Genomic DNA, 21,962 nt, shown 5'->3' on the forward strand with positions numbered 1-21,962 from the left:
TGGGGAGGAGAGGGGGCTGTGGGGAGGGGAGAGGGGAAGGAGGCCAGCCTGCCCTGAACGCCATGAATAAGTGATGAGGCCCAAGGAGAAGCCCCAGGACAGGTACAGAGGAGGAGGTGGCTCACCAGAGGGTGGTGGGAGGGGACAGGCACAGGAGGTTCAGAGATAAGGCACTGAGGTTCAGCTCAGGAGCCAGAGAGGGCAGAGGGAACAGCCTCTTGGGCACGGGGAAACCAAGAAAAGGGGGTACTCTGGCCCACCCAGGCCTGAGCTACAGGAGGGCCGTGGGCGCCAGAGCCCAGGGAGGAGGTCTCAGGTTCCCGCAGGTGTGAGGAGGCGGCACAGTGAGCCCGCCAGCGCTGGGAAAAGGCAGCTGACAGAATGATGCCCCAGAAGAAAAAGCGGAGGAAGAAGGACATCGACTTCCTGGCCCTGTACGAAGCAGAGCTGCTGAACTACGCCTCAGAGGACGACGAGGGGGAGCTGGAACACGAGTACTACAAGGCCAAAGGTGCGGGGTCCCAGCCTGGGGGCGTGGGTGGTGCAGCTGGCTGCGGTGGGCGGGGGTCTGTTCCTGGCTGTGGGGGAATCATTCTAAGATTTTGGAGCAAGCCCTTTCTCACTGATTATCCCATGTGTCTATCCCACATCCCCTAGGAGTAAGAAGGCAGGCATTATGCGGGGTGGTGGGGTCCCTGTTGTACACACAGGTGGAGCTACTTGCCTTTAGCCCCCGATTCTCAGTGGAACAGAATAGACTAGAGCCGCAGTGCCCCACGGCCCCATGTTCTCCAGCTCCTGAACGTCCCCAAAGCCACGTTCCAGTCTAGTCCCCGAGAATGTGGTCTGCATCAGGCAGAGGACCCTGAACTTCCGGGGGCATGAAGGGATGTCTTGGGGAGGAAGCCTGACCCCTCATCCTACGCCCACGGTGGTTGATGGAGACGGGGAGCCTGGGACTTTGCAAGGAGATGTCCGTCCCATATGTAGAGGGCAGCCGGTGCTCTGGACCCCAGGGCCTTGTCCTTCTAGTCCCATCTTTCCCTGGGCCACACGAGATCTGCTTGAAATTGCTCTAACTCCTTGCCAGGTAAACCAAAGAAGAGGTCAACTGTGACCCTGGAGCTGGTTTTGGCCTGCAAAGTTTAAGTTGTTTTTTTCCTTTCCTGTGTTTTGAAATCTTTTTGTCTGTGAATGCCGATAGGCTCTGGACATCCAGTTTATCACAGTCTCCACCACTCCCTGTCATCTCATACTAGGTCTGGTTTACTCATCGGTGCTGCCTGCCTGGTCTCTGAAGCCACTTAAATTCTCAGTGCTGACTCCAAAGTGGCTCGCTAGTCCCTGCAAGCACCATATTCATCCATGCATTCACTCACTCATTCATTCAACAAGTATTTATTGAATGTGTGCCCTGTGCCTGCCCATGGCCTTGTTTGTCCTCCCCTTTCTCCCTCTTCCTGTCCTCACTTTGAAAGCCCAGCTCAGATCCCATCTCTTCCATGAAGCCCTCCTTGATTCCAGTCCACCACGAGTTCCCTGATTATACCCAATTCATAATTGTTCCATTGTTTCCTGCAAAGCTGGTGTGTCTGGCTTGCAGCCACAGACACCCTAAACTCTGTGAGGGCGGGGCCTTGCTGTACTTGTCTTTAGTCCTCTTTGTTCAGCCCCTGCGCAGACCTGGGCTCAGAGGAGGTGGTCTCAGCTGGGGTCAGGAAGGCTGTGGCCCCTTTCCAGGTACAGGATCCTGGGCATCTCCAGGGATAGAAGTGGGGGCTGTAGTAGACGGAAGTGGGCCCAGGACAAAGGAAGCATTGGCCACCTTCTAACAGCACACATGCCTCAAGCTCTGACCCTCTTGTGAGGAGAGGGGCTGGGAGGTGAAACATCGGGGAGGCATCCCCACCATATGTGCTTGGCTTCCCAGGTGACTCTCCCCAGCCACCGTGACTGCTGGTGAGATCATTCTAGAACCTCTCACAGCCAGCACACTATAGACTTTTGTTTATAGGCTCTACATGCCTCAGCGTGGCCACAGTGATCCTTCTTTTTATCCTTTCCGAAGCCCTTTTACTAATGTTCTCATGTTTGATCCTTAAGATCCCTGAGCACAGTCAAGGCAGGCAGATTAGTATACTTCACAAGTTAAAAGAGTGAAGCCCTGAGACATTAAGTGACTTGAGCAAGGTCACAAACAGGATGGACCACAAGGACCTCAAATATCTTTTTCCAGGCAAGTGCCCCATTTCATCTCATGATTCTGCCAAATAGGATCATGCACCATGCGCCAGGCACTGAGCTAAGCACTTTATTCATGTTAACCAATTTCATCTTCACGATGACACATTGAGGCAGATGTGTTATATCCTTTTTTTTTTTTTTTCCAGTTGAGGAATCTGAAGCACAGAGAGGTTAAGTAACTTGCTCAAGATCACACAGCTAGTAAATAGCAGAGTTAGGATTTGAATCCGGCTGGTCTGGCTGGTCCTTGCTCTTGTACTGCCCAATTTTGACTGCAGTAAAAATAGCTGGAGAAGAGCAAGTGGAGGTGGGTGCCACGCTGACATTTCTAAGGGAACCATGGACTGTCCTGTCTGTTGCAGGGTACTGCCTATAAATGTGGATGATGCTAATGGTGGTCACATGCTGAGCTCCAGCTGTGCTGTCATCGTCATCCTCAGTGCTAGAACAACGGGTCCCCTACTTCCTTTGAACTCTGGGTTCTGGTGTTAGATGGAGAGTCTTGATGAGTGTGATGGGGAGGAAGAAGGAGGGAAGAAAAGCCTAGGTGTTCCTTCTCTCTTCCTTAGGCTGCCTTCTGGCTACCCTGGGGTTCCCCAGTAACCAGAGGGAGGAGAGCAGCTCCCTCAGTGCTTTGAGGGCAGGCTGAACCAGGCACATTGCTCTGTCTCCTAAGACAGGGCCCATGATGGGAAGAACAACCCATTCCAGAACTGGAGAGTAGAAGGGGCCTCAGAGGCCACCCCGCACAGGCTTCCAGCCCCGGAGGCATCTCCTCTCCTGCATCCTAGACAGAGTCCCCCAGCATCTGTTGGGATATAAATTTTGCAAGGCAGCTTCCTTGGGGATGTTGTCAATGGAAATGATAGCAATGATTTCTCTTAGTCCATTGTTGTTGCTATATCAGAATACCTGAGACTGGGTGATTTATAAAGAACATACATATTTTTTTTCTTCCTCAAAAGTTCTGGAGGCTGAGAAGTCTGTGATCAAGGTGCCAGTATCTGGTGAGAACTTTCTTGCTGTGTTCCCACGTGGCAATAGGCAGAAGGACAAGCCCCTTTATAAGGGCACCTAATCCCTTTCATGAGGGGGAAGCTCTCATGGCCTAATCACCTCTTAAAGGCACCACCCCTTAATACTATCACAATAGCAACACCTGAATTTTGGAGAGGACACATTCACACTATAGTAATGGTGATGATGATGATAGTAACCACTTATGAAATGCCTATCTTTTCATGCAACTGTGGAAGAATGTCTATAAGGTAAATTCCCAGAAATGTAAATTCTAGGTCAATGAGTTTAAGCATTGAAAGCTATTTTACTTAATCCTTATCACAGTCCTTCAAGGAGGAATTTATTCCCACTTCAGAGATGAGGAAATTGAAGCTTAGTAAACCATTTGCTTGAAATCACATAGCCAGTAATGGTAGAACTGGGCTTCAAATCCTGGTCAGTTTTGTTCCCTATTCATTCATTGATTGTTTCATTCATTCATATGATCATTCATTCATCCAGGTAATTATTTGAGTACCTCTCTTGTGCTGGGCTGTTGCTAAGAGCAACATTCTGTTGCAATTGACAATTCAAACTGACTAGGAGACTTTATTAGAGGGGGTCTTCCCATCTGGAGTCCAACAGAATTCTGTGTCCTCTACAAGGTATCTGTTTTCTAAAGATAGTTCTTCAGTTATTTGAATTGAGTTTTTCTTTAAATTATAATTTTAAAATTGAGCAATAATGTATATACAGTACAAAACTTATGAAGGTACAGTAACACATTTTTACATATGCATACACTTGTGCAACCACTATTCAGATCAGAATATGAAACATTTCCAGCCCCCAGAATGCTCCTTCACACCCCTTCTCAGAGGCAACAAATCTCCCGATTCTGTCATCATAGATTAGTCTTTTTCTTGTTCTTAAACTTTTTTTTTTTTTGGAGATGGAGTCTCACTCTGTCACCCAGGCTGGAGTGCAGTGGTGCGATCTTAGCTCAGTGCAAACTCCACCTCCCAGGTTCAAGGAATTCTCCTGCCTCAACCTCCTAAGTATCTGGGATTACAGGTGCGTGCCACCATGCCCAGCTAATTTTTGTATTTTTAGTAAACACGGGGTTTGACCATGTTGGTCAGGCTGGTCTTGAACTACTGACCTCGTGATCCGCCTGCCTCGGCCTCCCAAAGTGCTGGGATTACAGGTGTGAGCCACCGCTCCTGGCCTGTTCTTGAACTTTTAAATGGAATCATACAGTGTACACATTTGTGTGGGTCTAGCTTTTTTTCCAGCATCATATCTGATTTATCCATGTGACACATTATATAGTTTGTTCTTTTTTTATTGCTGATTACTATTGCATTTGATACATACACCACTGTCTGTTTAGCCATCCCATTGTCAATGAACATTTGGGTTATTTCTGGGGTTTTTTTGTTTGTTTGTTTTTTGTTTTTTGCTATTACAAGTAAAGCTACTACAAATCTGGTACACATATTCTGATGAACACATGTTCTTGTTTCTCTTAGATTTATAATTGGAAGTGGAATTGCTGGGTCACAAGTGAGCATATATTTAGTTACCAGTGCTTGGATCAATTTACATGTATGAGAGTGACAATGACTCCACATTCTTGCCCATACTTGGTATTGTCAGTCTTCTTATTTTTAGCCATTCTGGTGGGTACATGGCAGTATCTCATTGTAGTTTTAATTTGCATTTCCCTGATAAATAGGCTGAGAACTTTTCCATATGTCTATTGGCTATGTGGCTATCCTCTTTTGTGGCATGCCTGTTTAAGTCTTTTGTCCATTTTTCAACTTTATTGAGGTATAATTTACTTATAATAAAATGCATCTATTTTAAATGTTCTGTTTGATGAGTGCTACATTCTTGCATCCACTAGGAAATCAATATATGGACCATTTAAATTGGCCCTCAGGGATTCCCTGTGCTCCTTCCCAGTCAATTCCCCTTACTTCTGACCCCAGGCAACCACTTTTCTGCTTCTTGCTACAATGGATTAGATTGGTCTCTTCTAGAGTTTCATATAAATGACATGATAAAGTATGTCGTGTTTTGGGTCTGACTTCTGCATAGAACGCACGTGAGAGTCATCTGTATTGTACATCAGGAGTTCATTCTGTTTTATTGCTGAGTAGTATTCTGTTGTACGGATGTACCACAGTTCATTTATCTATGCCCCTGTGGATGGACGTTTAGGGTGTTTCCAGTTTGGGTCTATTAGGAATAAAGCTGTTATGAACATTTGTGTGCAGTTCTTTGTGGGGACATGCTTTCATTTCTCTTGGGTAAAGACTTAAAAGTGAAATTTCTGGGTATTAAGTGTACACTTATCTTCTTAAAAACTTGTTGCCCATTGAAAAAGTAGTGTGGTTTCCTCTTTTTCTTATTGATTGATGTGAATTTTTGGTATCTTCTGGCTCTGAGTACTTTGTTGGATATATGCATTCCAAATACCTTCTCCTAGTTTGTGGCTTGCCTTTCTCTCGATGGTCTCAATTTTAATGAAGTCCAGTTTGTCAGTTTTTTTAATGGTTTGTGTCCTGTTTTTTTTTTTTTTTTTTGAGACAGAGTCTCGCTCTGCTGCCCAGGCTGGAGTGCAGTGGTGTGATTTCAGCTCACTGCAAGCTCCGCCTCCTGGGTTCACCCCATTCTCCTGCCTCAGCTTCCCGAGTAGCTGGGACTACAGGTGCCCGCCACCATGCCTGGCTAATTTTTTTGTATTTTTAGTAGAGACGGGGTTTCACCATGTCAGCCAGGATGGTCCCGATCTCCTGATCTCGTGATCCGCCCGACTCGGCCTCCCAAAGTGCTAGGATTACAGGTGTGATCCACCATGCCCGGCCTTGTGTCCTGTTTAAGAAGTAGCTGTGTATCCCAGAATCAACTATTGACCTAGTTTTTCATTCCTCTCCTATGCCTCTCCAATGCTCCTCTCCTTTTCTCCAAACTAAGCATTTTCCTGTGTCTACGTCTTCTCTCATGTGGTGTGGTTCTAGAATTCCCACCAGGCTGGTCATTCTCCTGCAGGCATTTGGTTTGGGAATGCCTTTATGTACAAGCTGTGTGGGCAACTCGTCAGGTCCCAGGTCTGCTGAGAGGAGTCAGGAGTGAGCTCCAGGGGCTGATCAGGCTCTTGTGGTATAGACTATTAAGAATTAAGGCTTTGCTTATCACAAGAGACAAGGAGTTGTGCAAATATATGGCTGCTTTTCTCTCCCTAAAGGTGCCTTGATGGGAACTTCATCAGAACCAAGGACATCAAAAGGTCCACTCACCCCAAAACACTCCTGCTCCTGGTGCCTCCCAGGCCTGTAAGGACCACATGAGAATGAGAGGTGTCCTGAAGGCTCCTGGAAAAGCAGTGGATCGTGTGCTTGTTAGTTGAGCTACATCTAATCTGCCAAAAGAACAAACTCTTAGCTCTCAGAGTTGAAATGGGCTTTTCAGTATGAACAATAGTTTTAAAACCAGGCTACTATTTGTTGAGTTTCTTCTATGTGCCAGAGGCTTTCCATACATCATCTCTAATCCCCAGAATGCCCTGCAAACCAGGTAAGATCGTCCAGGTGTTACAGAGAGGCTGGCACTTGTCCAGGGTCACCTTGCTCAAAGTGGAGGAGCCAGTGGCTGCATCCAGGTCTCTGTGGCACTAGAGTCCGGCACTTTCTACCAGCCCACACTGGCTCTGGGCATGCTGAAGTATGAATGTTATCTGTAAAGTACCTGCCAAGGTGCCTAGCACACAACAGCACACTCCACGTTATTTATATTTCTCCTTCCTCCCTGATTCCCCCTCGCACTTGCCACTTGTGCCCTCTGTGGAATGGGCTCTGAATTGACAGGTCTAAATAATGAATGTCTAACTTCAAAATGTCCTCCTAACCAGCCTGGCATCTTTGGGGCAGCTCAAATATACTCAGCATCTGGTTGGGGATCTGCTCTGAGACGACCGGAAGTAGAAATAATAATAGGTTTGCCGTAAAAATCAGGTACAATCATATACGTAAGCCCTTAGCTCAGGGCATATAGTAAGCAACCACTCAGTGTTGTTTATTACTACAATTATTAAGTACTGGTATTAATACAATCCAGTGATGTGGTGGGCATTGATCATATGCCCCAAATATTTAAAACACCCTCCCCAAATTTTGCTGACTCTTCACATTGTAAATTCCATCTTCCCAACGTGGAATTATGATTTTTCTCAGCCTTCTGTGGTGCAGATATGTACCTTAGATTTCCAGAACTGTCTGTTCCAGTGCAAGATTTTGATTCAGAAGTGAGCATCATAATGGAATGAGCTGGGGACAAGGAATTATTTTTGAGACATGAGTAGCAGAAGGACAGGGAGGTGATGGTGGGCTGCGTTCTGCTCTTGGCAGAGGTGATGTGGCTCTGGGGTGGCTGGTAGCAGCAAACTTTCTCAGGTTCTGTGCTGTGATTCCAGGAGTTGCTTCTGGAAATAGGTAAAGGGCACGTGCCTCCAGCCTTTCCAAAACTTCTGTAAGCCTTCTAATATCCCTATTGCATCCTGCTTGCTTCACTTGGCTGGAGTAGATTCTGCTGTCTCTAAGAATCCAGATGCATTCTTGCCTTCTCTCTCCAGGAAGTGGATAGGGCTCCAATTGTACTGATGCCCTGAATAAGAAAGGTGTTGATAGTAAACAGAATAAGCTTCAAGGGGTTGAGGAGAGAGAAATCAGAGCCCCTGACAAAGAAGGACCCCCTGCAAAGCTCTGCACACCCAGCCCTGGGACAGCTTATTCTGAGACTGAAATGTCAGTGCCCAGGAGGTCATGGGAGGTGAGAGCTGGCCACAGTCACCTTGTGTAGAGGGCAGAGAGGAAGCTGGGAGCTGGGTGCAGGCTCCGAAGAAGGCCATGTCTAGGAGGGTATCAGTGTGTTGTGCTGGAAAGATTACGGAATGGGCATCTGGAGGCTTTGGGCTGGGCTCTGGTGTTGATACTGTGCAGGGCCTGCCCCCTTGCCCTCAGCCTCCTCGTGTGCAAAATGAGTGCGTGGTTTGAGTGTGAAGTTTCGGTCTTGCAGCAGGACATATTGTGGGTCTCACCATGGCTCAGAGGCCTACAGGATGCAGCAGGGATTCCCAGAGTCCTTTGTGCTTGGGCCTCCCCAGCAAGGGCTGGCTTCTCCAGGCCCACACAGGATTCCGGTTTTTTTCTGAGCCTGCAATCTGTTTCCTCCTCTCCTCCTCCAGTGTATGAAGTGGTCACAGCCACGGGGGATGTTCGCGGTGCAGGGACGGATGCCAATGTCTTCATCACGCTTTTTGGAGAGAATGGGCTCTCTCCCAAACTCCAGCTCACCAGCAAGTGAGTACGCACTTGGCCTTGGTGGGATCCTGGGCCATTAGTCTTGTAGATTAAGTTCTGGAACCCAAGGGTGGCCTGCTTCTCTGAGGAGAAGGCACATCTGACCACAGGTGTATTAAGTGGTATGAAGCCTCTGCTAATGACAGACCGTGTACCAGCCGGGGATCTCCCGGTGACCTCCTGTGCACCTCCCCCAGCTCCTCTCTTGATTTTTGTGAACAGTAATGCCTCCTATGGATCTCAGAATTGCCAAGAATCCATATTAGCTGTCCCTTAGTTCCATGTGACTTTGGCCCAGTCTCTCTGCACCCAGGGCCTTGGTTTCCTCATATATCATCACACAGATATCGGGAAGACCATGTATGTGAGGGAGCTGTGAGCACAGACTACTCTGCACCGAGGTCTCACCAGGGACCAGTGTTTTGTTAAACCTGCCTGCCAGCCAACGCACACCCAGCTCGCCGTAGGGATTGCTTGTGTGTGTGCTTGTGCGTGTGTATGCTTTGCGTGCTCTGTTTTATTATAACTAGTGAAGGTTAGGACTGTTGTCTCCTTTGGATCCTTTCCCCCACTGCACGCACGCATACACCAAAGAACACACAAAACCTGAGAACATGTTAGCAGACGAATGGGATTTCAGAGACGTTTAGGGCCTCAGGAGTGGTCTGCTCAGCTGGCTTTCAAAATGTGCTGAATGGAACAGAATTGATCAGCTGGTTCTGGGGCCATGAAACATTTGAAAACTGCGGCTGTATTCTAATCTGCTCATGGAGAAACCGAAGCCTAGAAAGGCGTGAGTAGCTCAGAGTCATGGAGGTTTTCAGTGGTGAAGCTGGTCCTTAAACCCCACATTTATTTATTTATTTATTTTTTATTTTTTTATTTTTTGAGCTAGAGTCTCGCTCTGTTGCCCAGGCTGGAGTGTAGTGATGCAATCTCGACTGACTGCAACCTCTGCCTCCCAAGTTCAAGCGATTCTCCTGACTCAACCTCCAGAGTAGCTGGGACTACAGGCGTGTGCCACAATAACTGGCTAATTTTTTGTATTTTTAGTAGAGATGGGGTTTCACCATGTTGGCAAGGCTGGTCTTGAACTCCTGGCTTTAAGTTATCTGCCCGTTTCAGCCTCCCAAAGTGTTGGGATTACAGGTGTGAGCCACTGTGCCTGGCCTTCAAACCTCCATTCTTGATGTAGACAATTCCCTTGACCACATGGCCCTATGGTCCCAGGGGGTGTGAGGAAGACGCTCCTTAAGACATCCTGGTGCTCCAGATTGTGACTCTGGAGTAAATGGCCTGGCACTTCCAGGGCTGGCAGAGGAAACTGTAGAGGCCAGGAGATCCCTGCACCCTGTATCTTGCAGGCTGGCCAGGCCCCATGTGACATGGGCTATAGCATCTGTGCTGCTGCATTGAGGCAGGTGTAATGTCCCATTTTATCCATTTCTGCAGAACAGGGTACCTGCCTTCTTGTACTGCTTACACTGCAGCTTGACTCGCTTGTGGAAGTCTTTCCATCCGATGATGTGGGCACGGTAAAGAGAATACATGAAACCTCCATCCTCTTTGCCATGTGCTCCCAGGGTACACAGCTGTAGGGAGAAGCCACAAACACTAGGGAGTTGCCCGGTTGGTTTCTGAAGTTCCCAGCTTTTCCTTTTAAAACCAAATTAATCCTTTTCTCCTTTGATGGTGGTCTTCACTGCCTTCCCTCCTTTCACACATTCAGTATCCTCAGATTCTTCCCCTTTTTCATTTGCCAAAACATCTTCTCAGGAAGGGCCCCTGAGCCACCCTTTATAACATGGCATGGATTTCCACTGAACCTCCATTCCCAGGAGTCTGGGTTCCAGCCTTCCCTCTCATGGGGCCCGAAGGGGGTCTAGGACATGAATGAGCTGGCAGGGCTGGGACCTCCTGGCTTTGCTGAGATCCCATGGGGCAGCCCTGGGGATGGGAATCGACCCTCCCCAATTACCCCAGGGGTTGGCCCCAGAGACTGGTGGTAGTCTCTGTCTATATCTGGGCCATGTTCCAGGTCGGGCAGCAAGAGCATAGGTCTGGCCAAGGCCCCAGTCCAGCTGATCAGGAGTGCTCTAGAGCAGACTGGGTGGTCTCAGTGACGGGGACACAGTTCGGAGTCCCAGCTGTGGGGCTGGAGAGGCTGGAGAGGGACTTTGAGGAGGGATGGAGGGAGCTGGAGGATGGGCCGGGGGAAGGTCTGCTCTGCGCTGCCAGCATCTCTCCCAGTTCTGTGTATATAGTCAGAGCTCAGCAAAGGCCAGTGGTATCAGTGTGGCTAGAGTGAGACTTTAAAGGGACAGACACTTAATCTGGGTCTTAAGTTGTGAAAATAACTCAGATGAGAGAGAGAGGAAGAAAGAGCGTCCTTTAGACTAAGGGAAACAGATTGCCTAAGTCTGGAGGCAGCGAACAGCCCTGCGGGCTGATGGGGGCAGAGGAGGCCTGTGACTGGGAATGTGGGACCATGTTGATGGGCAGGGAGGGGGAAAGTCAGAAAGGTCTGGAAGGTCAGGCTGAAGAAGGCCTTGCTGGAAAGCTGACTAGTGGAGGTTCAACTTACTGTATCAACAGAGATCATCTGAGCATAGTGAGCAGGAGGAGTGGGGAAGGAGGAGGCCAGAGTCTGTCTATGACAAGAACTGAGAAAAGGCCTTCAAAGAGCATTGAAGACATGGTCCTTGCTATCTAAGATCTTTCCATTCGAGATGGAAACTGCAGGTTTGGGAGGGGCATTGCTTTCTGAGGAATTCTGGGCTGCCCTTGCAACCCAGAACATATGGCAGCTGAGGTTCCCTTGTTCCATGAGGTTTAGATGCAGTTAGCTCAGGCCATCGGCTGCCCCACCCCATCCTGGGATCTGGCTGAGAATGTCCACTTCCCACAGTCTCCTCGCACCTCACTGTCTGCTGCCCTTCTGTCCTCTCCACGCTGAGCTACCCAAACCCAAACCTACAGCTAGAACCAACTGCCTTTTCCTTGCACACCCATAATACACACACACACATGCATATTTGCATGTAACGAACTTCACTGATAGGTCCTGGCACCAGACAGAGTTCACATTGCAGCAATGCAAACAACTTAAAAAGGAATAATAGAACCTCAGTCTTACAACTTGGCCATCCTCTTTCGTGGAGTTTCTCCTGACCTGTCCTTTGTGGCCTCTCGCCATGTGTCATCCCACCTCTCCCTCCTGTTTCTCCCACATTCTCTCTCTTCTTTCTCACCCTTCAATTCTTGTCATTCTTGTGCCTTTCCTTCCGTGCCTCAGGACTTCACTTTCACTCCCAAATGCTGTATTAGGATTTTTTTTTCCCCAGTACAAAATAACTCCTTCTCCAAGAGGAACTTAGTACCAGTGCTGATTGTTTTCGCCCTTGTGGCCTGGCGTCTGCATTCCTTGGTACCCACTGGACTTAGATTCCTCCATTAGTGAAACTCTACCCTGACCCCACCCCAGTTAAGTACCCACAGCAGTGGCTGCCAGAGGAAGGCGCCATCTTCTGGGTTTCCTCGCACCCTTCCCCATTAACCAGGGCCACCTCCAGCCCTGAGTCATGTGTTCGGAATATGGCAAAAGGATGGGATCTCATGTATCATCTGGAACATGGTTATTTGGTTGAAAATTCACCATCTGAGCATGTCAGAGAATGCCTGGCATTTTAGCCTGATGGCTCTGCCTGGCTGATGGCTAAAATGCCCCGTGCAGCCTGTAAAGGATCTCCGTGTGGGGGTTCCTGCTGAATGGCAGGGACTGTGCACTGCCTTAGCCTTTATCTGAGAATTGACCAGTGGCCTTGGTGAGGCTCCAGCCTTCCGTAAGGAAACAAGAAGATTTCTAAGATTTCCTTTGACCCGAAACCCTCTCTCCTTTGCTATTTCTTTCCTACTTCCGGTTTTCTGAAACCCACAGGCATTTGCAATCCAGAAGTGAGGATTTCAGAAGCTAATCCTGAGTTGGGGGCTTATTTGGAATGATCCCAGCCCCGACCCTGAGTGAAGGCAATCAGAAGAGCCCTGTCACTGCCACTCTTTCCTCCTCCTCTTGTGACATGGAAAGCCTTCCCCTTGTCTTCCAAAAAGTGACTGGTGTCCATCTCATAAGCACTGTGGAACCCAGAAATATTCCAGCGTAGTCCTGAGACAGCGTGGAGCACTCCCTTTGCTCTTGCTCTGTCTATCCTGGTAGATCTTCTCCCTGGTGTCCCTGCTTCCATATATGCTCCTCCCCACCCCCCGGCAAGTGATATAAAGCGCCGCGCCATGGTGGATTATTTCACAAATGCTCTGGAACGTGTGTATTCATGTTCAGCCTGGTTGCTGGAAGGTAATGGAGGTAACTGACATTCTTTTTTTTTTTTTCTTTTTTCTTTTTTAGAGACAGGGTCTCACTCTGTCACCCAGGCTAGAGTCCTGTGGCAAGATCATGGCTCGCTCACTGCAACCTCAAAATCCTGGGCTCAAGTGATTCTCCTGCCTCAGCCTCCAGAGTAGCTGAGACTACAGGTGCCTGCCAGCAGGCCCAGCCAATTTTTAAATTTTTTTGTAGACGTATCTCTTGCTACGTTGGCCAGGCTGGTCTTCAACTCCCGGCCTCAAATGATCCTCCTGCCTCGGCCTCTCAAGACACTGTGATAATAGGCATAAGCCATTGCACCCACCACGTTCTTAAATGATACCGTCATGGGTGCAGGGCCTTTCTGGAGCTTTCCTTTACTGAATGCAACTGTTGGAGCTTCTTTTCTGGAACTTTCATCAGTAGCACCTCAGAAAGCCAGCTGCTTTCCTTCCAAGTCACACCTTGTCTTTGGCTAATAATGGGGTTACTTCCCCTCCTTTCTCCCTATTTACTGGCAATGGCTGTTTCTAAAATTTCGGGCACCATCAGAAGATAAAGCCCAGTAATTCCCAAACTGCTTCCAAAGAATTCAATCCAGGTAGTCTGCAGGCTGGGCTGGGGATGGGGGAGTTGCCAAAACATGGGATTGTGCTTTTTTCATAATTACAGAAACAATATGTGTTCCTTTTGGAAAGTTAAAAATGTATATAGACAAGAACAAGGAGCCAACACTTCATAATGGCCTCACCATCTAGACATGATTTTTTAAAAATAAATCTTCGCACTCCATTGTTTTTAAATGAAGATGGTATCCCGTTTGTATTGATTATTCTGTTTGCACATTCTTGTCTTAACCTACTTTTTCTTTTAAGCCTATGTTATAAACCTGTCTGTGTTTCATTAAGTATTTTTTTTTACAATAGGATTTTTAGTGGTTGCAAAGCATTTCATTATATAGCTTCCCAGGGTGACTGTTTCTTAGGGTATTTATTTGATGGAGAGGCTCTTGTCTATTTACTCTAGAGTTCACTTGCCTTGTCTTATATATTAGGAGAGAAAATACCTCTTATTCCTTTTTTTTGTTTCCCATTCATATAATCCTGATGTGCAGAAACAATGTCCACACGTTCTCCAAGTCATTGACAGCTGCTGTGACTCTGAACCAAAGCATGGGATGTGTTGTTATTCTCCTTTGAAAGTGAAATTCCCACATCAGCCAGACCCTCACGATTGCTAGTTTGGTTTAGTTCCCTTTAAATGCTTGGTCTGGTAAGTTATTTTCCTGGGCGGGAGGATTTACTGGTGCTTCAAGGAGAAAACTTTGTATTTTCCTTGCTCTTCATCAAGAGTTAACAGTCGACATTCTCTGTCTTTATTTTGCCAATGGTGGAGGCACCTTGCCCTGCCTCTTCCCTCCCTTCCTCAGGTGCCTACAGCAAGCCTGGGCGTCATCCCTTTCACTCCAGCAAACTCAGAAGGATCTGTGCCTCTCTCCTCATCATCCTTTGCACCCAGGCTGCATACTGCAGGGGTCTCGTTTCCCTGCCAAGGCTGCCTCCATGTACATTGTTGTCTGGAGTTAAGGAAACTTCTCCCCAGGGCAGAATGTTCGACACCATGAGTCCATTCACAGAATCACTGCTTCTGGGTTCTGTAGAACCTTAAAAGCCTTCTATTACCAAGAGAGTCTGAGCCTGATGCCTTGGGGAGAAGGCCCTTCCCCTTCCACTTTTTTAAAAAGACATCAATGGCGGATAAATCTTCTGTGATGGCACACATCTGTGATTTTCCTTTCCCATGAGCTGCGTGCTGTTCCTGAGAGTCCTGGCTGAGAGCGCTGAGTGAGGCCTGCAGCTCTCAGCCCAGTGGGCTAAACTGGGGACAGCAAGAGCTGCTGGCAGGCCTGGGCTCGAACGACAGGGTCCCCGGCCCTGCACACAAGATGGAACAGCTGTTGGCATGAGCTCCGGGCTTCTGCTCCCAGAGGATTCTGTGGCGAGGCTGCTGCAGCCCTCCTGTGTCTACGCTCACTGTACTTAGGATGCCCCTGAATCTGGACTTGCCTGGCTGCCTCATGGCTGATGTCTCAGGTGTACTTTCTTCTGGTCACACTGTTTGCAGGATGCCAGATATGCACTTCCCTCACTGCCCTGCTTCCCTGGCTGCTGGTTTGGGGTTGAGTGTTTTCTTTCTTGTTGGAATGGCAGGACCATGGACTGCCACCCAAGGTCTGCATCTACTTGGGGCTGCCATTGCAACTTTTCCCAGCAAGAGCAAGGCCAGTGAGGGGGAGCGGCAAGAAGGCCCAAGAGCCCAAAGGCATTTATTCCTTCCTTCCTCCTCCATCCTCCCAACCCAGAGCAGCCAAAGGGCATGGGGTCATGACTGGGAGAGCCAGGTTCTGGTCCCAGTTCTGCTACCAACTAGCAGTTTGTAAAATGGGGCTGGTATTGCCTGTGTGCTTGTTTTAGTGACTCATAGCAAGGATCAAATGAGAACCTGGGTGTGAGGGCATGGAATGATGCTAGCAGTCCCTGCCCTCCCCCTGGAACGATGTCAGAAGGGAATCTTGGAATGGGATCTGGTTGCTTATAGTTCTCCCCAGGAGTGGGATGATGGAGGAAGAAGTGGAACGCCAGCCCTTGGCTCTCCTCCCAGGCCTGTGAGCCAACAGCTGATCTGCACTAACTGTGCACGTGTTCATTGCAGGAGCGAGTCTGCCTTTGAGAAGGGCAACGTCGATGTGTTCCGGGTGAGAACAAACAATGTGGGCCTCATCTACAAAGTCAGGTGAGAAGCTGGCTCCTGACTAGGGTTGAGGGTGGAGATGAAAGTGAGGGATCAGCTTCGCTATTGACACTTTCTGGGTATTAATTACTTCCCAGCTGTTATTTGAGGGGCTACCGAAGGCCCAAATCTTTCCCTCCCATCCTGAACTTCCCCACTGGACATTCATTTTTTTTGGTTAAGACAATTCAAGACAAATTTTTACAAACTTGAGAATATGCTGTGAGAGACATTGTAGCACAGTGATTAGGGGCAGAGACTCTGAGTCCAGAGTGCCTGGGTTCAAGTGTCTGTTCTGTTATTTACTAGCTGTGCCACTTTGGACAGGTTATCTCTCCAAACCTCAGTTTCCTCCTCTGTAGCAATGGTGCCTCATCTGTGATAACCCTAGGACTCAATGAGTTAGTGCTTGAAACAGTAACTGGCACACAGTAAACACTCAGCAAGTAGTAGAGATACCAAGTCCTGTTGCCGCATGTTTTTGGACAGAGAGCATCCCCAGTCTTGCTCTCTCTGGGGGGTTCTTGTGAAGGTATAAGGAGAGATAACTCTACTAGTCCAGTGGCAGAGGAAGAGCCTTCAATCGCCCCCCTTTTCCTTCATTGTCCCTGCCATCCACCCCCATTCAAGTTCATGCCCATTGTCAGATGTTCATCTGTGGTCTGATTGCACCCAGACTAAGACTGGACGGAGGTCAAATGCAGCCTCAGTTTAGTCCTGATTTTTTTTCCCTTCCACTAGAAAATACAGGATCATGAACTCTCTTTCCTGGGGAAATAATGGGTACATTAATATCTTGGGTATCGGTTAAGTGCAGGGAAGGAGGTAACGAGCAGGGAAAGGGCTCTTGCAGGGGAGATTGGGAAGGGGGTATCATTGTGTGAGTAAAGGCAACCGCTAGCTGAGGTCCTACTATGTGCTAGGCTTTATGCCAGACAGAGGCATACATCCTTCTAAGGGAGGGGCCTGGTATATCATGGGTTTTATTTGTCTGTTGGGGTTGTGTGCTGTATTGAGCTGTGGTTGTCCTGTTAATACCTGCAAGGATAAAGCCTCATAGGGATAAGATGTTTGATGCAAAGTGAGGCCCAGGGATTAAGAAACTGGACCTTGGAGAGGAGATAGAGGGGGCTATGGGAAGTGTAAGAAGATTTTAGGGGACAGATTTTGAAGAGTCAGAATCTATGCTGCCCAGTGCAGCAGCCCGTGGCCACATGTGGCTGTTACACTTGAAATGAGGCTAATCCAAATTGAGGTGTGCTGTCTGTAAAAAATACACATCAGATTTTTGAAGCCTTAGTACAAGAAAAAGAATGAAAAAATAGCTCATTAATACATTTTTACGTAATTATATGTTGAGATGGTAAGTGGAATTAAATGAAACATTATTACAATTCTACCAGTTTCTTTGGATTTTTTTACATGTGGCTATTAGGAAAATTTTTAAATTGCATATGTGGCTCACATGTGTGACTCATGTTATGTCTATGGGACCACCCTGGTCTAGATGGTCATAGGGGTCCTCTGGATTGTAGGACTAAGGGGAGTATCTGCTTGTTGTCCACGTCCTGGAGTCATGATGAAGAGAGGGACACACTTAATCATCTCACAGCAATCGGAGGGGCCGTTGAGCCCCAGGGTATGAACTGTGTCCTGTAAATCAGGTGGTCTAGTTGGCTTCTGCCTTCTGGGTATTCCGTCATCATCTTTCCCCTTTACTGTCCTGTTTGACCTTGACTCAGCTGGATGCCAAGAAGTGTTGTGTGTATACATGCTTGGGCCAGAGTGGGAGAGGCTTACTGCTTCCAAAGGCCAGGGTAAGGCAACGGCACTGAATAGCCAGGACCTCAAAGGGGAAAATCAAGATGGTCCCACGGCAAACCTGAGGGATCTTGGATTTTCTGTGAAAGTGACAGTTAATATTTCCTTTCATGCAACGTAACAATGTAACATTCAGTAACGTGCACATCCACCTTGCAAGGTATCCCCATTGTATAGATGAGGAAACCGAGGTTCAAGAGATAAAGTAACAACAACAACAGAATAATTGGACCTCTCTTTGGAGTAAACATCTGGGTATTCCAGTATGGAAGGGGTGCTGTTTCAGTTCTGCCAGTGATGGTGTGGGCCTTGGCTTCTGCCTCAGGATTGAGCATGACAACACAGGCTTGAATGCCAGCTGGTACCTGGACAACGTGATCGTGACCGACATGAAGAGGCCTCATCTCCGTTACTACTTCAACTGCAACAACTGGCTGAGCAAGGTGGAAGGTGACCGCCAGTGGTGCCGTGACCTGCTGGCCAGCTTCAACCCCATGGACATGCCAAGAGGTCAGTGCCTAGGCTGGCCTGCCTGCCATCCCTCCCTGCCTGGGCTGGGCTCACCCAGGAAAGAATCATGCCTGTCTTGCTCTGGGCAGTCTCACCTACCTTATCTTGGCATCCTCCAGGGCCTTCCTGTTGGTTAGGGCCAAGGGGAAGTCCCATATCTTCCTGCGGCCTTCCTGTGGGCAAACTTTTATGCTCTAGGGGTTCAAGGAGGTGGGAAATACAAGAGGACTTGGAGGCGTGATGGAAGGATGGGCGCAGGCCTGAGCATATCCTGTGTTCTCAATGATTCTTGTTGATGGGGTGTCTATTGGAAGTCACTTTTGAGATCAAAGCAGCCTTCCCCATTTTCCTATCTTTTTTCTTTCCTTATGATGCCCAAGGCAGCTGAGTTACAGCCAAGGCATGGTGGGTAGGAATCAGAGCTTGCAGCTGCCAGAGCTTGTCATGCTGCCTTCTGACTCCTCCTGATTTTATGAGGAGTGGAACAATTTATTTCAAGTGACATCTCTGGACAAAGGCCTTAAATTCAATCATTTTAATTTTACAGGAATAATGGTAGGCAGATACTTTTGTCCCCCAAAGTTCTGGCCTCATCTCACCCCATCACAGAACATATTTGCTTTTCCAAAAAGGGGGGTATTACATTGCAGGCACCATCACCAGAATACCCTGCTTTCATAGAGTCATGGACCTTGAAAGGGGAAGGGACTTGGGAGCCAGGAGATGAGAAGTGGCTTCCCACAGTCACTCAGTTGAACAACAGAAGGCCAACACACTTGTTGGAGTCTGCCTTCCAGCCTGTACTCCAAGCTCCACCCTCTGTCCATTGTCTTGATGGGTTTTAGCTCTCAATTTTTGTATCTTCAATTATCTACCTCCCAGCTCAACTTGACACTTGACTTGTTCCTCTGTGATTCCTATCATCATAACTTGCGACTTCATTGATTCTTTTTTATTTTTATTTTATTTGTTTATTTATGTATTTTTGAGATGGAGTTTCACTCTTGTTGCCCAGGCTGAAGTGAAATGGCGCGATCTTGGCTCACTGTAATCTCTGCCTCCCGGGTTCAAGCAATTCTTCTGCCTCAGTCTCCTGAGTAGCTGGGATTACAGGCGCCCACCACCATACCCGACTAATTTTTTGTATTTTCAGTAGAGACAGGGTTTCACTTGAGACCAGTTGGCCAGGCTGGTCTCAAACTCCTGACCTCAGGTGATCCACCCACCTCCCCCTCCCAAATTGTTGGGATTACAGGCATGAGCCACTGCGCCTGGCCATTAATTCTTTTTAAAACACATTATTGATCTTTCTCTGATTATAGAAACAAAATTTGATTATTGCAGAAAATTTAGAAAATAGAGATATGCAAACATAAAGAATACTTGTAATTCCATTACTTGAAAAAACAACACTGGTGATGTTTTTGTGTCTTCATTTCTAGTCTTTTCTATGCATACATAGTTTAAATGAATGGGCTGGTGCAACACCCCCTGTTTCACAGCATGACTACTTCTGTGCCATTAAACATTGCTCAACACCCCTCCTTGGAATGAGTCTGTGATGCCCTGGAGCATGGAGATACCATCATTTATTCACCAGATCCCTTATCATTGTACATTTGTATTGTGTTCCCCCTCTAAACAATTTTTGCTATTATAACAATACTATTATAAATACTGCACCTAAATCTTTGCACAGGTTTATGATTCTTTAAGACAAATTCCTAAGTGGAACGTCTAAGTCAAGTGGAATGTACATGCTTAAAGCTTTTGAGGGACATTTCTGAATTGCTCTAGATAGGGTGTATCTGTGCACAGTATTACCAGCTGTGTAAGGGTGCCCATGTCTCTCGCCCTTGCCAACATTTGGTTGTATTGTTTGATTTTCCAGTTGGATAATTAAAGAGGATTTTTTATGTTCTTTCTTTGATTACTGGTGAGGTTGAACATTTTTCATATATTTATTGGCAATTTGTGTGTGTGTGTGTGTGTGTGTGTGTGTGTGTGTGTGTGTGTGTGTGTGTATGAGAGAGAGAGAAAGAAAGAATTTTTGCCTGGGCCCTTCACCTGTTTTTTCAATTGGGGTGAATTTCATAGATTCTCCCATAAACATTAAGCATCTTTAATTCTTTATCCAACCTCTACTAGGATCAATCTTTAGCACACTGTCAAACTTGCCACTTTTCAGCTCATCTGACCTGCTTTGGTCCCTCAAAAATCCAGGGTTCCACTGTCAGGAGAAGAGCTTCTGAAAAGTCATCATGAGAAACAATTCAGGTAGCTCAGTGGTTCTTCAGGGTTCCATAAGAATCCTCAGGGTAGACACCCCCAACCCAGTCTTTGTATGAGGCTTCCTGGGCCCCCAGCCCCTTCATGGGCTGGAGGGCATTAGGTTTTTAGTGTTTCCAGGCTGGATTCCAGAGAATGGAATGAAAAAGGGGATCTTTGAATATTCCAGTGGTTTTTTTCTGTTTGTTTGTTTTCTGTTTCTGTTTTGAGGCAGAATTTCCCTCTTGTTGCCCAGGCTGGAGTGCAATGGCAAGATCTCGGCCCACTTCACCCTCCACCTCTCGGGTTCAAGCAATTCTCCTGCCTCAGCCTCCTGAGTAGCTGGGACTACAGGTGTGCACCACCACGCCCAGCTAATTTTTGTATTTTTAGTAGAGATGGGTTTCTTCATGTTGGCCAGGCTAGTCTGGAACTCCCAACCTCAGGTGATTCGCCTGCCTCAGCCTCCCAAAGTGCTGGGATTACAGGTGTGAACCACTGCACCCGACCTTCAAATATTCCAATGACTGCATTGGTAAAGAAAAAGTTAAATTTCTTTGCTTTTCACCTGAAATTGTGTCAACTTGGTATTTGGCTGCTACTTCGATGATAAAAATGGGGTCTATTATTTCATCCGTGAAGTTTGGTAGGTAAAATATTTCAAAACATGCAATATGGACAGTAATAGGAGGAGAGAGGAAAGGGGGCATGTTCAGTGTGTTTGTACCACCAGCCCCCAAAGTGGAACAGACTATTAGGGAACCTGGTCCTCTCTTTCCACCCTCAAGGGCCAGTTCCCAAAGTTCTGGCTGGTAATCACTGGAACCTTCTCTCATTCCTGCTCTTCAGGGAAGGGAGGCGTTCTAGGTTGACCAACTGACCCTCTGACAGAGGTGATCGGCGGATCATCGTTGAGTGGAGGGAACTGGACCTTGATCAGGTTTCCAGGTGTTCCTCTAATGGGAATCTTGCATTTCATGTGTCAAGACACAGGCATGAGGGAGCCTGCCCTACTTGTAGGCACAGAGGGTGAGCTCTGGGGCACCAGGACTGTTGCACAGTACGGTGCCTGACATTTGCTGGAGATGACTGTTTCTTCTCTGGGCTCTTCTTTAAATGCACTTCCTGGGGAAGTACCCAACCTCTAACCCCTTAAAGGGAATGGCATCTTTAGAACTGCCCTCTTCTTAATGGAGTCCATTGGGTAGAAGGTAGAGATGAGGAAAAACAGACAGGAGGTTTCAAAGGAAGGAGGCAGAAGCTGACCAGCCTCACAGTTTTGTGGATAGAAGATCCTGGAACCAAGTTCAGTTTCTTAGTTCTTCTCAATTTGTTGGCAAAAATCACTACATCTGGTACCTTAAAGAAACAAAGCAGGACCAACCAAATGACTGTGGCTTTTGGTTTTCTGTGTCTGATCTCCAGGACTCGGGGATCTGTTGCTGAGGTCTGAAGAGGCAGGTTGTTTGTGCTCCCTCAATCCATCTGGGGGGTTCTGAAACTCCAGTAACTCACATTCCATCTTCAAGAGTTTTGCCTGATTCAAGTACTGTTTGCATTATTAATTACTACTATGTCTTTAAGTCACTTTTTACAACTTACATTAA

General features: G+C 47.4%; 1 protein-coding gene across 1 annotated transcript in view; it reads left to right on the forward strand.

Moving 5' to 3' along the window:
• The first annotated feature begins 338 nt into the window (after window positions 1-338).
• LOXHD1 (lipoxygenase homology PLAT domains 1) overlaps window positions 339-21,962 on the forward strand; it is a 183,971-nt gene continuing 162,347 nt past the window's right edge. Inside the window, exons 1-4 of the mRNA XM_015439979.4 lie at window positions 339-511; window positions 8,492-8,606; window positions 15,679-15,759; window positions 17,903-18,087. Coding sequence (XP_015295465.4) covers window positions 382-511; window positions 8,492-8,606; window positions 15,679-15,759; window positions 17,903-18,087 — 511 coding nt within the window. The 5' untranslated portion in view covers window positions 339-381. The remainder of the gene's footprint in view (window positions 512-8,491; window positions 8,607-15,678; window positions 15,760-17,902; window positions 18,088-21,962) is intronic.

The sequence above is a fragment of the Macaca fascicularis genome, chromosome 18 (genome assembly GCF_037993035.2).
Source record: "Macaca fascicularis isolate 582-1 chromosome 18, T2T-MFA8v1.1".
Classification (NCBI taxonomy): Eukaryota; Metazoa; Chordata; class Mammalia; order Primates; family Cercopithecidae; genus Macaca; species Macaca fascicularis.